This window comes from Prunus mume, linkage group LG8 (assembly GCF_029339155.1).
Source record: "Prunus mume cultivar Tortuosa linkage group LG8, ASM2933915v1, whole genome shotgun sequence".
Classification (NCBI taxonomy): Eukaryota; Viridiplantae; Streptophyta; class Magnoliopsida; order Rosales; family Rosaceae; genus Prunus; species Prunus mume.
In genome coordinates, this window is record NC_142705.1 from 15,342,211 (window position 1) to 15,359,447 (window position 17,237).

A 17,237-nucleotide genomic window follows, 5' to 3' on the forward strand; every position below is an offset into this window, starting at 1 on the left:
TTGACGATAAAGAGTGGCATCAGTGGGAGATGATCCATCAACAAGGCTAAGGCTTTGACAAGTTGACATGGGTGCATAAGTCTTCTTAGCACCTAACATGTTGGTTCAGTCAAGGAGGTCCCGATGTACTTATGTTGTGTCTAAAACATGCATGATTTGGTATAAACAACCTCGACACCGAGAAAGTGGTGAAGGGACCCAAATCTTTGATGGAGAACTTACTGGACATTGCTTGAACGAACTTGGCAATCAAGGAAGAGCTATTACTTACTACAATAAGATCATCCACATACACATAAAAAAAACTATATTGTAATGTTAGTAGCATTGTAAATAAATAATAAAAGATATCGTACTTGGAGTGCTTAAACCCTTATAGGAGAAGAAACATTTTAAATTATTTATACCAAGCATAAGGTGCTTGCTTGAGATCATAAATGGCCTTAAGAAGACGACAAACATGGGAGGGTTTTGCATCATCAATGAATATAAGTGATTGCTACAAAAATACTTCCTCAGTCAGAGTTTCATGTAAGAAAGCATTGTTGACATCCAATTGGCAAACAACTCATCCTTAATTTAGGGTAATATATAGTACAAGTTGAATGGTAGTAGATTTAATAATAGGGCAAAAAGTATCATAATAATCAACTCTGGGTCGTTGATGAAACCTTTTGACAACAATGGAGGCTTTGTAGTGGGCAAAAGGTCTATTTGGATTGCTTTTCAACCGAAACACCCATTTGCCCCCTCCCCCCACAACATTTTGACTAGGGTGACAAGAGACCAAATTCCAAGTCCTATTTTGAATAAGAGTATTAATTTCGACAAACATTGTAGCTCTCCAATTTAGATCACAAATGGCTTAAGACATGTGAGTTCAATAGGTGAAATTATAGGATGGATGGAGACATGCTTAAATTGTTTGGGTTTGAAAATATTATTTTTTGACAGTGAGACCATAGTATGTCTACGAACTGGAGGTGGTGGAGGGGACGGGGAAGGTGATGTAATAAGGGACACGATGGGAGTGGAGTGATAGGAAGAAGAATCGCACATAGCCGCTTGAGTAAGGAAACATGACAGATCTGACGAGGGACCAACAACAACAGTGGTGTTAGCGTTCACTTGGTTGGTGTCAATATTAGAGGTATCAGTGTCATGCGTAACAGAGTGGGTGTTTAAAGAGAGTGACGAGATTGTCAAGTGGAGGGGTTCAAAAATAACAAGAGAAAGACCACAAGCATACTAAGTGTTGAGAAGAGACTGAGGGAATAGGAAATGAAGAGATAGGGAAAGATGTGTTTGACAAATTGAACATGGTAGGAGAGAAATATTTTGGAGGTGAAAGGATAAAGGTCGCAATACGCAGTTTGGGATGTGGAATAACCTTGGAAAATACATGGGCGAGAGCGAGGTTTGAGTTTGTAGATAGAATAAGGATGTAAGCATGGGTAGTATAGGCAACCAAAGGTACGGACTTTAGTGTAATTCAGTGATTGGTGAAACAAGGATTCAAATGGAGAAGTATATTAGAGAATAGGTGTGAGGAAAAGATTAACGAGATAGATTGCAGTTTGAAATGCAATAATTTAGTAGGTAAGAAAGGTAAGGAAGCTTTGTGCAAGAAAATGAGCCTAGTCTCGACAACATGACGATCGCGATGCTAGCATATCCATTATGTTGAGGTGAGCCTAGTCAATTTTGGTTTTTTGAATTTTTTGTCAATTCAATTTACGATTTTTTATAATTCTGTTCGACTCGATTTTTGATTTTCCTGTCTCGATGCCTACCCCTAGTGAGATGTTAGATGTCATTGGATTCAAGAAAAGATTTCAGTCCAATGAATTTGCCTTCACCATCAAAGTGTAAGATGACAAAAGGTGTGTTGAAGAATTTTTCTATTACTGACTTGAATTTGGTGAATGCAGAAAACACATCAGATTTCTTTTGGATAGGATAAAGCCATATGTATTTAGTGAAATAATCAACAAAGATAATATAATATTGAAAGTCATCAAAAGAAGTGATATGAGCAGGACCCCAAACCCTAGTATAAATTAATTCAAGAGTTATGCAACTATGAAGACTAGAAGCACCTTTATGGATTTTATTACAATAACATAAATCACAAACGAAATCTTTGGCAGATAAAGATGATGTGGATAAAGATTGAGTACAAAGAACATGATGGAGAACTTTGTAGACAAAATCTTTGGAAGATAAAAATGCCAAACAAATTCTTTAGAAGATAAAGATGCCAACTTGCATGAGATGCTATAACCCCAACCAAGGCACATGGAGAGCTGAAAGATTGGACCTGCAAGATTGGGTCACTCGTAGAAATCATTCTTGTTCACCAGGAGAAGAAGTAATACCCTTGTGTCCACTCATAGACGTCATTCTTTCTTCTTTTTTATTTTTTTTAAACTTGGGTACTATCTTTTTACTTTCTACAACAGATCATAGCAAGTTTTCTTTCTTTATTTGTTGCACCTTGATTTGTAACAAAACTGAATCACATGTGGGTAAGAAACTGCACATATTTTTGTAGTCAGCTTGAACTTGTGTTTTGCAATATACTATTTGTTCCATCGAATACACTTGTTGACATATATAGTGGAACATGAGAATGTCTAAGGTAAAACCAAAAATTGCATTACTTAGTTTCAAAATAGGCATACTTGGAGAAAACCAGCGACAAGTTGAAGTTTATGACATTACCACTACTTATAAAGATATACTGTTTTGTTTTCTTCTATGATATATACTTATATCGTTGACAAAAATAAAATAAAGATATTTATATCATGAGGGGGAATGTATGCTTAGTTTACTAATTCTTTAATTTTGTATATTTTGGTAATATTGCATAACATTTTTTGCCGTCTTATTTTCCCTTATTTCTTTTATGAACAACCTTATACATATCATCTTTCTTTCTTTCTTTTTTTATAATTATTTTTACGGTGCTGTTAGGGACACCAAATGTGTGCACCAAACTAATGATGTGACATATTCTATATCATTCATACTAAACTAATAACATAGTGACATCTTTAGAGTATTTCATTTAATAATAATAAAATTTTTTAAAATGAAATGTTAATTAACAAAAATCACCATCGTAAACAATATATCTCACCACCACCTATATTTGACTTTGTTCCATCGACAATGCAAAATCACAACATATAATAAGTTCTACATCAATACACTGCCGAACTTTTAACAAAAAAATCAAATTATATATGTTTTCTTAAACTCAAAAATCATACTTAGAATCATATTAAAGCTTTAATATATATATATATATATAGTCCAAATAACATATATTATATCTCCTTAATGAACCAAAGCTTGTATTGTAAATCAAAATTTAAAAAATCAAATGCAACCCAATGAATTTCACTATGGAGAGGATACTAGGAAAAAAAAAGGAAAAGGAAAATGGATTTGATATGTGCTCACAGCTAGTGTTTGGAGGTAGGTTCTATGGCGGTTGGAGATCTTGAAAAAAGGGAAGGAGGGAGTGTGAGAAAGGAATGGTGCAAAACTATTTTTCTCTTCCAATTAAAAGTATTAAATGCAGGGGCTTTATTTTATTTTATTTAAAAACAGGTGGCAGCCATGTGGCTATTTAATTAAACTTGGCATGTGCCACATCATTTGGGATCCAAATTTGGTGCATAAATTTGGTATCCCTAGCATTATTTTTTTTTTTAATGTCTTTTGAAATACTTCATTATGTTGTAAATGCATTAGTTGGTGGATGACCACCATGCCTCTTAGCATTCCACTATTTTAAGTCTATGTAATCTATACACTAAATATTTGTAGTTAGTGCTTGTAACTTATATGTATGTTGTAAATGTTGTATTTAATCTCTATCTTGTAAGCCTATAAATAGATGGAATCAAGAAATTAGCGAGTTGAGAAGTTTTCTCTGTACCATGTCAATTCTCTTTATACCATGTCAATTCTCTTTATGATTTCGTTTAATTTTATAACAATCATCAATATATTGATTGTTTTTCCTCCATTTGCTTTTACCATTGAACAGTGGAAGCTTTCAATGGCCCGTAGGGTGCGCCAACGTGAATATGGAAATCTAGCTGCACTTTTGGCGATTCCCGCTTCATTTTTCATCTTTTTTTAAATGACCGACTAAAACCTTTGGACTTTCAGACCAAAAAAACATACGCACTTTAAGAAAAAAAACAAAACAAAACCTCTTGATAGGCCATTGAAATAAGCATAACTCTAACCCTAACCAATTATACTTCATATATAAATTAATACTAATACATATGATTCCTTCTTATCCAAGCGAGCAGCAACAACCCACTCCGCTCCTCAGTCAAGTCGATTCCTTCCAAGTGAGTTTTTTTCAGCAGTGATTTGTATCTTTTCTTTATGAATCTTTGATCCCTGGCACCTTGGCTTGCTTTACATTGTTCTTAGGTATATTTTACTTGAAGATCGATGTTCTTTTGCAGTTTGTTATTTCCTGTTTATACCAATTCATTTTTTTAATATTATATTTCATTTTATTTATGTTGAATTATTAGTTAATTTTGTTTTACAATAGAAATGTATTGTATTACCACTCCAATATTGACAATTGCACAATGTACTACATCAGACATATGCACAAAGTACTATTTCCCTTCTACTAGGTTTTTGTCCCACTGAGTTTTTCCTAACAAACTTTTAATGAGACATAATAAGCATGTTCAACACCGTATCAATGATTTAGAAGAATGTTGCACTCTTTTTTCCTTCACTTCGATTTTGTATCATTGGGTTTCCAAACTAGGTTATAATGAGGACATACAAGGGGAAGTGATGTAAATGCATTAGTTGGTGGATGACCACCATATCTCTTAACATTCCACTCTTTTATGTATATGTAACCTATGTACTAAATATTTGTAATTAGTGCTTGTAAGCCTATAAATAGATGGAATCAAGAAATTAATGAGTTGTGAAGCTTTCTCTTTACCATGCCACTTCTCTCTAAGATTTCTTTTAGTTTTATAACACATTCTACTTGTCTAAATTGTTCACTTTAGGAAAGACATTAATACTCAATAAAATTCAACTGTTTATATAGGTAAAGGGATGGGGCATAACAAACCTCGTTGTTATATGTGATCACATAATCTTTGTTTGTGTCCATATGAGGGCTACATATAGTGAAAGGAAAACATTTATATTGAATGAAAAAGCAAAGAAATTATTTAGAATCAATGATTATAACATACTTGCAACCATGACGGGAGATGACATTCAATATACCAAAATGTTAACTTATGTTAAGAAAAATATAGAAAATTCAATGAAAATAGATGGGACACTAGGGATCCATCTTGCAGCAGAAAAAGCCCGAATGAATATCGAAGTATGGTAATCAATTTTGAGCAATGCTGAAAAGAAATTTAATGTGTATGCTCTTACAGTTGAATAGGAGGAAATGGATACCAATCGGTTTTATAGGCTCTTTTTCATCATTATGATGCTTTTGCTATTCATCTTTTCTATTCAATTTTCTCTCTATAATACAATTGTGATCCCAAATATACACATGATGAGCTTAACGAGAGAGCATACAAAATATTTAGAAGACAATTTTCAAGGTATAGTCATATTGTTATCGTATGACTAAATAGAAAATTCATTGTGTGACTTGTGCATTTTAAATGCTATGTTGATGGATTATATGAGGAAGTGAAAAGTGTTAATGAAGTTTTGTTCAAGCTCCTCAATCGCAATAGTGACATCTTGTTTATCATACTATGCCTTGTGAAGTTCAAGCTCTATCGTTGGTTCTAATTTATGGATTAGGTGCATCTCTTATTTTATTAGGTAAGCCAACACAAGAATTACTCAAGACTCAACTTCCTCAAAAAATTAAAGATTGTCTATTTCTCGTGTCAACTCCTGTATTTAAGTCGTTTATTCTGCTCAATGATGGTCCTAGTAAGTTGTCTTTAGGTAAAACATATCATTCTCAAATTTATTTTTTCTCGTGTACCAAATTGCCTAGAGCTAATCCTTGAAAGTGTTGACTATCTAAACAATGTAACAAAATAAACTTTATTGCTATGAATCTTTCCATATCTTCAATAATTATGATAAATGGCTTCTTTCTTTCACTGTGCTCTGGAGACCCATCCAACTTTTGCTAACTTCAACCTCTCATGCATGCATGCTCATTGTAATCAAGGTTTAGGTTTAGATCCAACTTATTTTCTAAACTTGTTTATTCACAATTTGGTTTGGTTTTCTCAACATTTTAACCATAATGTGCTTATTTTCTATCAGGTTGCTGTTGATGACATGATGCAATGAGCAATGTTGAAGTTTTCTTCTATATTTTAGCCAAAACTTATTGTATGAGAATCCTCCATTGGTCTAGTCGTTTTTAATTATATTTTTGCAGATGTCCCTCCATCTCTATGCCTCTCACACTTATCCTTTTGGAGTTGGAGCGTCCAACTAACCTTTCAATTGTGTGATGATATGAGAAAGAGAATAATGAATCTATAATATCTATATGACAAAAGCCAACAGGGTTTGAAAAATCAAGGGCCTACACTACATTTGAAAAAAGCGATATTTTTTGTAATTTTTTTTTTTTTTTGAGTTTTGAACCATGTAATATATCATTTGGTTTCAGCATGTTTCTCCTGGTTTATATCTGCCTAGGATTCTAATGAGGAACTAAAAGTCAAATGTCTTTATTTGTTGATGGATGATTGATTCACAATTTTTTCTTTTTCTTTTGGTTGAAGATTCACGATGATTCTTGAGGTTTAACTTGATGGGTTATTTATTTATTTATTTATTATTTAATAACCCATCACTTTATTAATCTATAAATAAAACCCTATTTTTATAAGTAAAACTCGATGACTAGGGTCAAACTCAACAAGTTACTTAATCAAGCTTAAAATCTAATTTATTATACTATTTAGATCCTAAATTTTTTTAGCTCGGGCCGGGTCAAAGTTTCAAAGGGATCAAACCCGAGCAAAAACAAAATATATAAATTATTATCAACAAGAGATAATAGCTAAATTGACATTATCAATAAAAACAATGTACCACTTATATATATATATATATATATAATGTACCTATTATCAATAAAACATAATAGGTAAATGTGTAGGTGCATGATCAAATAATTTGTAGGTACACAATTAGAGGAATGAACAACCAAAAAAAAGAGGAATGATTAATATGCAAGAAATCAGGGTTTATATCATCTAGAAGAAGAAAAAAAAAAGGCTATGTACATTACAACAAGGATTTAATATGGTATGCCATGTGAATAAATCATAATGCAAAATGTGAAGGTGATATGTTACCATACAAGTTACCCTTATCTTCGAATTGAAATCGACATTCAATTCATGTTCTTCTCCACTTAATAATAATAATAATAATAATAATAATAATAATAATAATAATATCGGAATGAAGTAAGGCAAAAAAAAAAAAAGTTGCAAACATGGAAAATCACTTGGACACAAAACCAGATTCTCTAAATGAGGTTAAAGAAAGTGTGATTAATAGGAATCCATGTACAGGGTAGGAAAGGAAAAAGAAAAAAAAAGGTGAAACATTTGCAAGCCAAATGATTTCAATGAAATATGTCTCATGCTTAGTCTTTGGTTTTCTCTCTGTGGCATGTGTTGCACTTGTTGTGCTTGTTGAAGACGAGCAATCATGTTTGCATTCTCAAGTCTCAGTTGTTGTGGTTGTCTTGACATCATTGCATTGCCTAGGTTAAACATTCTTGGGCACATAGTCTTTATGTGGCCCACCTCGCCATCCAAAACACATAACTAACTTCTGCTTTTTCTAGGCTTGACCACTGTCACTAGAATCCTTGTCATCCTTTATTTTTGAATTCTTCCTTTGATCATTATTAGATCTCAAGGATCGTTACTTTCCTAACATTATGCAATAGACAAATAGTGTGTTAAACTTGAGCATGGGAATATCTCTGTGGCGGAATACGTGTCCAAGTTTATTGAATTGAGTCAATTTGCTAAAGCTTTGGTTTCATATGGAAAGATAATGACCACGAAGTTTCTACATGGCCTGAAAGATAGAATTGAGAGATATATTGTATGCCAATGATCCAAAATGTATGAAGAGATCGTGGAGTCTGCTTATGCACTTGAGCAATACTATTTAACAAGTGCATAGAGAAATGTTGAATTTGGGAGATCAATGATCAAAGGAGGCATATTAAAAAAAGGAATTTGGAAATAAGGGTTTACGAAGGTTCCAGTAATAATGGCCAAGCCCATAAAAAGCAAAAACCAGTTACATGCTTTGGATGTGGCGTGTGCTACATAGAGACGATGTGCCCAAGAAGGTTTGACCTATGTGATGTCGTGATGTCAAGATAGTCGAAACAACCAAGGCATGAACATGCAAACCCAGTTGCTCGTCCTTAACAAGTACAACAAGTGTCACCAATGGGAATCAAGGAGAATCAGGGATGAGACATGGATATCAAGCATAAGGCTGAACGAGAGGAAGAGGTTTTGTCATAGTCGCCAACTAAGTGAATGATAAATAAGGAAATGCATAAGTGTATGATTAGATACAACTCTTGACGTATGACTATAACGTTGATCATCATAGTAAGTAAACATTGAGACACGACTTGTCTTAGGCTTGGAAGTCACTTCAGAATTAGTTAAGAGTATCTGAGTCGTTGAGGATCAACTGTGAATCACTAGAGATGGTAAAAGTTTTATGCATCTTCGAGGAGATAATTTATTGATCAGTGCATAATTGTATATAATTTTGCACCCTTCTAGCTTATGATTTCATTATGTTTTTTTAGTTAAACTTGTGCTTTTAATCTCTTTTGTGTTTGTTTCAATGTATTAAGATTTAGGACTCATTTAATGCATTTTGGAGTCAAGATAGCTCAAAACTGTCTGCAGATCAGTCAACTTCACTGGTTGGACTGTACGTGCTCATGAAGAACTAGCTAATGAGCCATATACCATTGGAAATATGTGGGAGTCTAGTTTATGAAACATTTTACAGTTCATAATTCTGAGTCTTCTAGAAGAAGTTATGAAAGTTTGGCTAGCTTAAGGTCAATTTCAAAAGCATCTACATTATTGTACAAAAAAAGACATTTGAAGGCCTTTCCGATGGGCTACATATGGTTGGAAAGATAAGACAAATAGCTTGAAGGTCCATATTTTTCCAAAATATGCCTATAAGAATACTACAGTGCATTGTCATGCATGACAGATGCATGAGTTAATTGTTTTTTAGTGGGGAAGTTAGGTAAAGTTGGTGAAGTAAGTGCTATAAGTAGAGGCAATACTCAAATCCGATTTTTACTTCCCCTAGGCCTATAAATAGTGAGGTTCTCCAAGCTTACAAACATACCCCAAGGAGGAAGCTCTCAAACATCTCTCCAGAGCTCATCTCTCTTCTCTCCCTCAAATTCTCTTAGTTTTTCTTTCAAGTTCTCAATTGTTGTAACAAAACTCTTTTGCTAAATTTTCCTTTATGTTTTTCGTAGTTGTACTTTATTTTTCATTATCATGTAATTTCTTATTTTAAGTTTTCAAGTTTGATTAGTTTTCAAGTTTCAATTATGGTTCTTGTTCTTATTCATTATGCTTACAAGATAATATGCTTGTTTGAATGATTGATCACTATTAAAACTTGTATATTAGCTATCTTGGTTGGAATCAAGAGTAGATACCATATGCCTTAATTCAAATTAAACTATGAATAGGAAGAGTATGTATGGACATTCGACAACAGGTATTAGACACATGCTTGGTTGTTTAAAACATTCTTTTATGTTTAATGAATTTCTAATGCTTAATTTAGGTTCGACAACAAATGATCAAATTAAGGAATTAGAATATAAGGTCATGACCAGACACCATGACTTAATCATATTTTAGCTAGAATCAATCTGTGAATTTGAATTGAACTTGCTAACTTATTTGCTTGAGTTAGTTCTTTTCTTTCGTTCTTGTTTTTTGTTTTGTGCCTGGAATTGAATTGAATCAATCTATCATCAATCCTCGTGGGATCGATCTCGCACTTACATATCCTATACTACTGAACAGCTCGTGAACTTGCAAGTATCACAAGTTGAGGATACAGCTGAATCTGACACACCATTTATCAAGTTTGTGTTGATGACTTCATACTTTCAAGGATTGACTATTAGACGACTTGTATATGAGATGAAGCGACTTCGAGACTAACATGTTTCACTTCATGCAACATAGTAAGAATGTCATTGAGTTCAACAAACGATTTGTAAACCAAAGTTTGACACATGAAGAAGATAACCTGCACCTTTCTAGTGGATAAGGTGTCGAGTAAATCTCGAAGACAAGATTTATTTTAAGGGGGGTGAAGTATGAGAACCTAAAAAATTTGTATTTTTAGTTGGTGAGAAAGGAAAATTTTTGGGGCTTAAAATAATGAAAGTATGAGTTTTTTAAATTTTCAGAATTTTTAGAAATTAAGTTGGATTCTTTTAGAGGTTATTTTAAATTTGTAGAAGTGTTGGAAAAATATTTCGAAAATATTTTGAAGTTATTTGGAGAAGTGGAGGTTACAGAAAAATAGTAAAGGTGATTAAGAGTCTGTAGCAATTTGTTCACATGTAAAAATCAAAGGGTTTATTCTTTTTCCACTCGAGTGTGCTATTTGTTCACATGTTATTCATAAATTTTTTAAAAAATATGACATAGTTACATAAGCACAAGACTAAGATTCATGGAAAGCATGTAACTAGTAAAAGATAAGAAAGAACAATGGTACAAACTGGAAAATCAAAAGTGACCAAACTTTAATTTATTTATTTTTTGAAGTTTTCACAAATATGGGTTCATAAATAATTCAGATCTAGGATTACGAATCATGATACTGAATGCAAAGTTGAAGAATCACAAGAGATTGACCTTGGTTGTGGATGCTTTGAAGTTTGATTGCGTTAAACTATGAAGGGATGAAGTGAAGCAGAACAGTGAGGATGGTCTTTGGAAGGTGTTCTTAGATATGGATGGGTGAGGGATCCTTCAATTAATTTTATTTAAGGAACACCCATTGGGGTCCACTAAGAATTTTTTTTGAATGATCCGAACCGTCTATTTTTTAAGTCTTCATTCATAGATTATCCATGCCAAAAAAAAAAAATTCATAAATCATTAAGTTATCTAATTGTGCTTAACAAAATCGATGAACATGCTTCAAGAAACTAAAACAACAATCACATTCAATTGACTAGTCAAATAGATTTGGATTCAAGAGATTTTTGGTGAAGATGATCTTTGAATGAATAAATAAAACTTCGACGTTCGGATCATTGAAATACAATTTCGGGTCCCTCAACTGAAGGTCCATGTAAATTACTTTGATATTATATATATATATATATATATATATATATATACAGAGAGCTTCCATTGAGGGATCCCTCAAATAAGCTTATTTGAGGGACACCCCTTGTAGGGCCCACTTCGGATTGTATTTTACTAATCCAAACCGTCTATTTTGTAGATACACATTCAAAGATCATCTCTACAAAAAATCACTTGAATCCGATATCTTTTGACCATGCAATTGAGTTATTGAAATTTTAGTATTTTCTTGAAGCACCGTGTTCATTGATTTTGTAGGACACAATTGGATGTCGAAACGGTTTCCGATTTATCTAATTTTTTGTAAGGATGATCTATGAATGAAGACCTAAAAAATAGATGGTTTTGATCATTGGAAAAAAAATTGTAAGGTACCCTAAAGGGCATCCCTCAAATAAAATTATTTGAGGGATCCCTCAATAGAAGGGTATATATATATATATATATATATATATATATATATATACTACTTCTAATAACCAAATAGTATTTTGGTGCACTAAATTATGACATATCAATATTGAAAACCAAATTTTTTTTAAAAAATCCTTAGATTAAATTCAAGCAGAGAATAGGGCAGGGAAAACTCTTGTTTGAGGAAAAAAAAATGTTAAATACTTGCATCAGTGTGATGTTATTAATGCTAAAGATCTTCAGTATATTTGCAATTCTAGTGTTTGGAGAGGTGTTCTTTATGGTGCTCAGATTCTCCCTGATGACATTAAGTGGAGAGTTGACATTATGCTCTTACTGATTTATTTCAGGAAATGTTGTAGTTGAATGTGAGTGATTTTTTGGATGACTGTTTGGGATATCAATTTGCTTAATGATATTGTGAATTTGATTGTCAGTACTCATGCTCAGTTTTCTGGTAGTGATTTCTGATCAATGCATTTGGTACCTCACTTCCAATGACAAGTTTTCTATTGCCTTGTTATAGCACCTTGGACCATGAGGGGGATACTTTGAAGTGGAAATAGAGTTTTATTTGGCAGCTTGCTAGTCCACCTAAGGTGAAGACTTTTCTTTGGGTTATGTGTCATAAAAAGCTACTTGTTCGAGAAGTGTTTCTTCATTGGAATCCATTGAGCATCTATTCAAGGATTGCAGAAGGGGTTTTGGTTCCTCCATGGAGAATAATAACTATGATATGATGGATTTTGAGGGACTGGTTAAGAATTTACATTCTAAAAGAATTGTAGTGCATGGTTTTGCCATGGTATCAAGTTAAAGTTTTTTTTTTTTTTTTTTTTGGGCGAAAAGAAAAGTCTTAAAAAACGATATAAACCAAAATTGAATTCTTTATTTACGAAGAAAAAACATTATCAGTTTTGGAAATTCAATTGTTTTTCAATCGTCATTTTCCATTTGGGAATAAAAATTAAATCCCAATTTATAACTTCCGGCATTTCCTACCACAATTTCGACTGATGAAGTCACTACACTAACTTGCAACGCACAATTTCAACCCAACCAAACCAAAAAGAAAAAAAGAAAGACTTGTAACGCACAAAACTTGCAGTATGAGTTTCCATAGCTATGTTGTAGACGTGTGGGGCAGTGAAACCCTCTTAGACCGCCACCGAGTCACCCACCCCATCGTCATCAAAAACTCTCTTTCTGTCTATTTATACGAATTTGGTAATTGTTTACAAAACCAAGGGCTGCAAACAACAAACCAAAACCAGGGTCTTTTTAAGGAAACAAAAACAGTTCTAAAACCTCGGAGTTACTTTCTTTCTTTCATGATATTGTAGAGAGAGAGAGAGAGAAGAAAAGAAAAAAAAAGAGGGTCCTCGCTTCCCTTTTAATTCTCGGGGGCACAAACACAACTTTCTCACGCCTCTCTCTAGCTTCTCATCCGATCTGCGACCTGTCTCAGCAAAAAATTCAGATACCCATCTGCTCAAGGCATCAGAATTTCCAAATTCTTGCTCTTGCTCTTGATTTTTCATTTTTTTATTTTTTATTTCTGCTTGAACTCAGTGACGTGCGCTGGTTTTTAATCATGGGGAGTTGGAGAGGGCAACAAGGTTACATTTATTCTCAACAGCACATTCCCTGGACTAAACCACAGAACAGAAAGCCGCCACAAGGTATATATATATTTATAATTTATAATTTGAAGGTTTTTTCATGAACACTGGTTTGTAAGTTTGTTGAAGATTGTTTCTTTGAGGTGGGTTTTTAGTTTGGGAAATTGGGTTCTTCTTTGATTTTCTTATGGTTCTCTCTGTTTGTGTTGTTTATGAATTTTGTTCTGTTTCTTGAGCCGCTGAATGGGTTGAAGTTTGTTTGTTTTTGGAATTATGCATTGGGTTCTACCTGATTTTTCTATTTGCTTTGTATATCTATCTACCGGCTTCTTTTGTCCCTACAGAACAAAGTTTCATGACAAGAAGTTTTACCAATGGGGAGAATTTTTTTAATTAAGAAAAAAAAAATCTTAATTGAGTAGGAGACTAATGGAGATATATCATTGATTGAGGTTTTAGAAGTTCATTAGCAAACAAATCTTATTTTCTCTCTAAATCTCTCCACTTTTGGAAATAAAATAAGGTGGTTACTCTTATAAGTCTTAATAAAACCTATAACCAGGAGTTTTTCTGAAATCTACCAGACAGCAGAAGATTTCCCAAAGAAAAAATTTCTGCTTTTTTCCATATCAGGAGGAGCAGTACTGGTTTTGGTAAATCCTTCGCCCAACTGTAGTTAACCTTTTAGTTTCTTTTCCCGAGCTGGAGCATGTGTGGTTCTGTAAAGATGTCTTCATTTTGTACAGAAGTTTTACACTATGAGGTGAGCTAGGCTGTTATGATGGTAGAAGTTCTTTGTTTTGAATGATTACCCTGTTTGATTTTGTCACTAAAACAGAGCGGTGTTCGAATTAGTTGATATTTGTATATGTGTAGATTTTATTGCAACGAATATGGTTTTTGGCAGGGCTTTATATATTTTTGTTACTGTGTTCAGTTGCTTCTGTACCTGGGAAGTGTGGCTTCTAATGTTTGAACTGCGAGAGTTTTAATTTGCAGAGTATTGTTTTATTTTTGTAAAATTCACAATTTCTAGTTGAAGCTATGTTGCAGACTTGCAGTGGCATGTTTGGTTTTGGAAATAAGGTTCTTGCTGATTTGGTTAGTTTAGCTGTTAATCTTAACTTGATATGGATTTTCAATTTTGTAACTGGAAAAAAAAAAGTGTGAAAATGCTGTTGAAATGGGGAAAAGCATGACAGTTGTCTCTTCGGTTAGATTCCCATTGTTGTTTTTCTGTTGGATTTTCCTGTAAATGTTACAGTGATATGTTTGGTTTTAAAGAAGGGTGACGACATTTTTCGTTTGGAAATAAGTTTCTTGCTGATTTGGTTAGTTTAGCCATTGATGAAATCGCAAACAAATTTGTTTTTTTCGGTTAGATTTCCGTTGCCTTTTTCGGTTAGATTTCCTTTGTCATGTTCCTGAATTTTTTGGTTAGATTTCCTTTGTCGTTTTTCTGTCAGGTTGTCCTCTATATATATTATAGCATTACTTTTCGAGTTTGTATCATATTTCCGTCACCGTGATCCTTTATTGCATCTGTTTCCCAGGTTGCATCATATTTCCATCTCTCTGATCATTCATTGCATCTTTTTCCCTTTCAAGGAAATTGTGGCTCTTTCTTGAATTTTTGTTTACTTGTTAACCAAATGTAGCATGTTCTGTAGTTTTATGATGATTGAATTGACAGTTTTATTTGTTTTCTCTTAACAGATAGTTGGCAGTTCACTGTGCCACACTGGGAAAGGAAATTCTGTTCGATTGTTGGCTCAGTTCCATGGGGAAAACTCATAGAAACAAAGAAGTATATGTATCTTTATGAAAACATCGTTCGGTGGAATGATTCTGCTGGTGAAGAGGCATTCAACAATGCAAAAAGCCGGTTTTGGGCGGAGATTAATGGTCTACCCTGTAGCATATCGTTGCCAGATCCTGACATTTATATCGATGATATTGATTGGAACTCCACCATTGATCCTGAACTGGTTTTGGATTTGGAAAGGGAACCTAAACCCTCCAATGATAAAGCCCAGGAAGAGGCTGTTATTCTCGGCAATCCCCTCCTTTTAAATCAGTCATTTTCGTGCACTGGATGGGGTGATGAAGAAGAGGAATTCAAAAATAAAGAAAATCCTGACAATTGGAATCGTGGATGGAATGAGGATAATAAAGAAAATCCTTGGGAACCTGTTTCTGCTCAGAGTAAAGCAGGCGTAGGAGGATGGGATAACAATTGGGAGAACAATGCTAGTGAATGGAAGAACAATACTGGTGGTCCAAACAACATGTATTATAGACGAACTGATGGAGCTTTCTGGGGAAAGTCGGATGCAAATAGCAGGAAGAAAGAGGGTGGCAGTTGGTGCAACTCAAGATACAAGACCTCAAGATTTAACAGCGATCACTATCAGAAAGATCGAGGGTGGAGGAACGGAGGGAGAAGGAACAACAGGGTTCATGCTGGCTATGAAAACCTGACTTGAGGCAGTGGAACTTGGCAATGTCAGCAAATTTAAGATTGCAATGTAGTTTGGAGAAACCAGTTTTGTGAGAGTATGCCGTACGTATTGTAGCTTCTTTTTTTCTTTTGTTTTATTGGGCTGTTTATAGGGCAGGGTATATAATAGGTGGTACTATGAACTGGGGCAAAAGTTCAGCAAATTCTATTAATTCAGTTTGTATGTGTTGCATTTTGGTCATATATTGATGAGAACTCGCCTGAGATTTTGTAGGTCGCCTCTGAAATTAGGTCACTGTGCATGTCTTAGGTGATATGTTCGTTGATTGTCAACAAAAAATGTATAATCTGATCAGAATGTGATACTTTCTCATGAAATCTCTGCAGTGTAAGTAAATGTAATACTTCTCTTGTTCTAAGTGCCTTCAGCCATAATTTTCTTTTATTCTTTGCTGACAGAAAAAAAAAAAAAAAACACAAAGAAAACACGAAAAAGCCAAAGTTTTCTTTTATTTTCTTGTAATTAGGAAGATTTTAGTTGGAATGGGAAGAAGGAATTTGATGAGAATGGCAACGTATGGGTTGACGAGTGTTTTTATTTACACGTTTTATGTGTTCTCTGGAAGTTGTCGTTGTCTTCGTTCTCTTGTTCGAACGCCTTCCTTTATTCATACTTTGTCGGAAGGTATATTGAATATTAGTGCCTAGTCATTATTCATATTATAAGCTGAGAGCAGGTAGCACAGTGGTGGCCTCCCCCTTTCCCCTGATTGACACTCCAGGTTCGAATGAGGTTTCTTTCCTCCCAATGTAACAATATATATATATATATAAAGAATTGGGGAATGCCATCTTCCCTCATTCATCATTTTGGGAGGAAACATTTTAGCCCTACTGATGGTTCTCTCACTTTCTTACAGTACTATAGTGGTGTTGGGGGTGGGCATTTGATTCGAAAAATTTGCACGCCGATCGTATCGAGCTGATGGTTTGGTTTAATTAAATTATTATTTTTAATCAGTAATGGGTATCATAATTATTCCAATCCATTTTCCCCGAGTGTTTGCTGACACATGGGTATTGGAATGATTTCAATTCCACTTTTTCTATGTTTACTTACACACACAAAATAAAAAAATGAGAGTTCCATGGTAAAATCCATAATCAGATCAACTAGGAAGAATAGTTGATTCAATTCCAATTCCTTAGTATTTTTTTAAATTTTGATAAATAAGTCATATTAATAAGGTTATGTTTGGCAATGAGCATGTGTAAGTAATTGGAAATGCATCCATATAATAA

At 33.8% G+C, this 17,237-nt stretch overlaps 1 protein-coding gene across 1 annotated transcript; it reads left to right on the forward strand.

Annotated features, from left to right (window-relative positions):
- The first annotated feature begins 13,096 nt into the window (after positions 1-13,096).
- LOC103339260 (FK506-binding-like protein) lies at positions 13,097-16,354 on the forward strand. The gene is made up of 2 exons (XM_008242534.3): positions 13,097-13,534; positions 15,191-16,354. The coding sequence occupies exons 1-2, from the start codon at positions 13,447-13,449 to the stop codon at positions 15,958-15,960; spliced, it is 858 nt and encodes a 285-aa protein (XP_008240756.2). The 5' UTR covers positions 13,097-13,446; the 3' UTR covers positions 15,961-16,354.
- The last annotated feature ends 883 nt before the right edge of the window (positions 16,355-17,237 follow it).

Bases quoted from the DNA above. Each gene is read 5' to 3' on its own strand.
- LOC103339260 (XM_008242534.3), top strand. From the start codon at position 13,447: ATGGGGAGTTGGAGAGGGCAACAAGGTTACATTTATTCTCAACAGCAC. The intron at 13,535-15,190 runs GTATATATATAT...TTCTCTTAACAG, and splicing joins GAACAGAAAGCCGCCACAAG to ATAGTTGGCAGTTCACTGTG.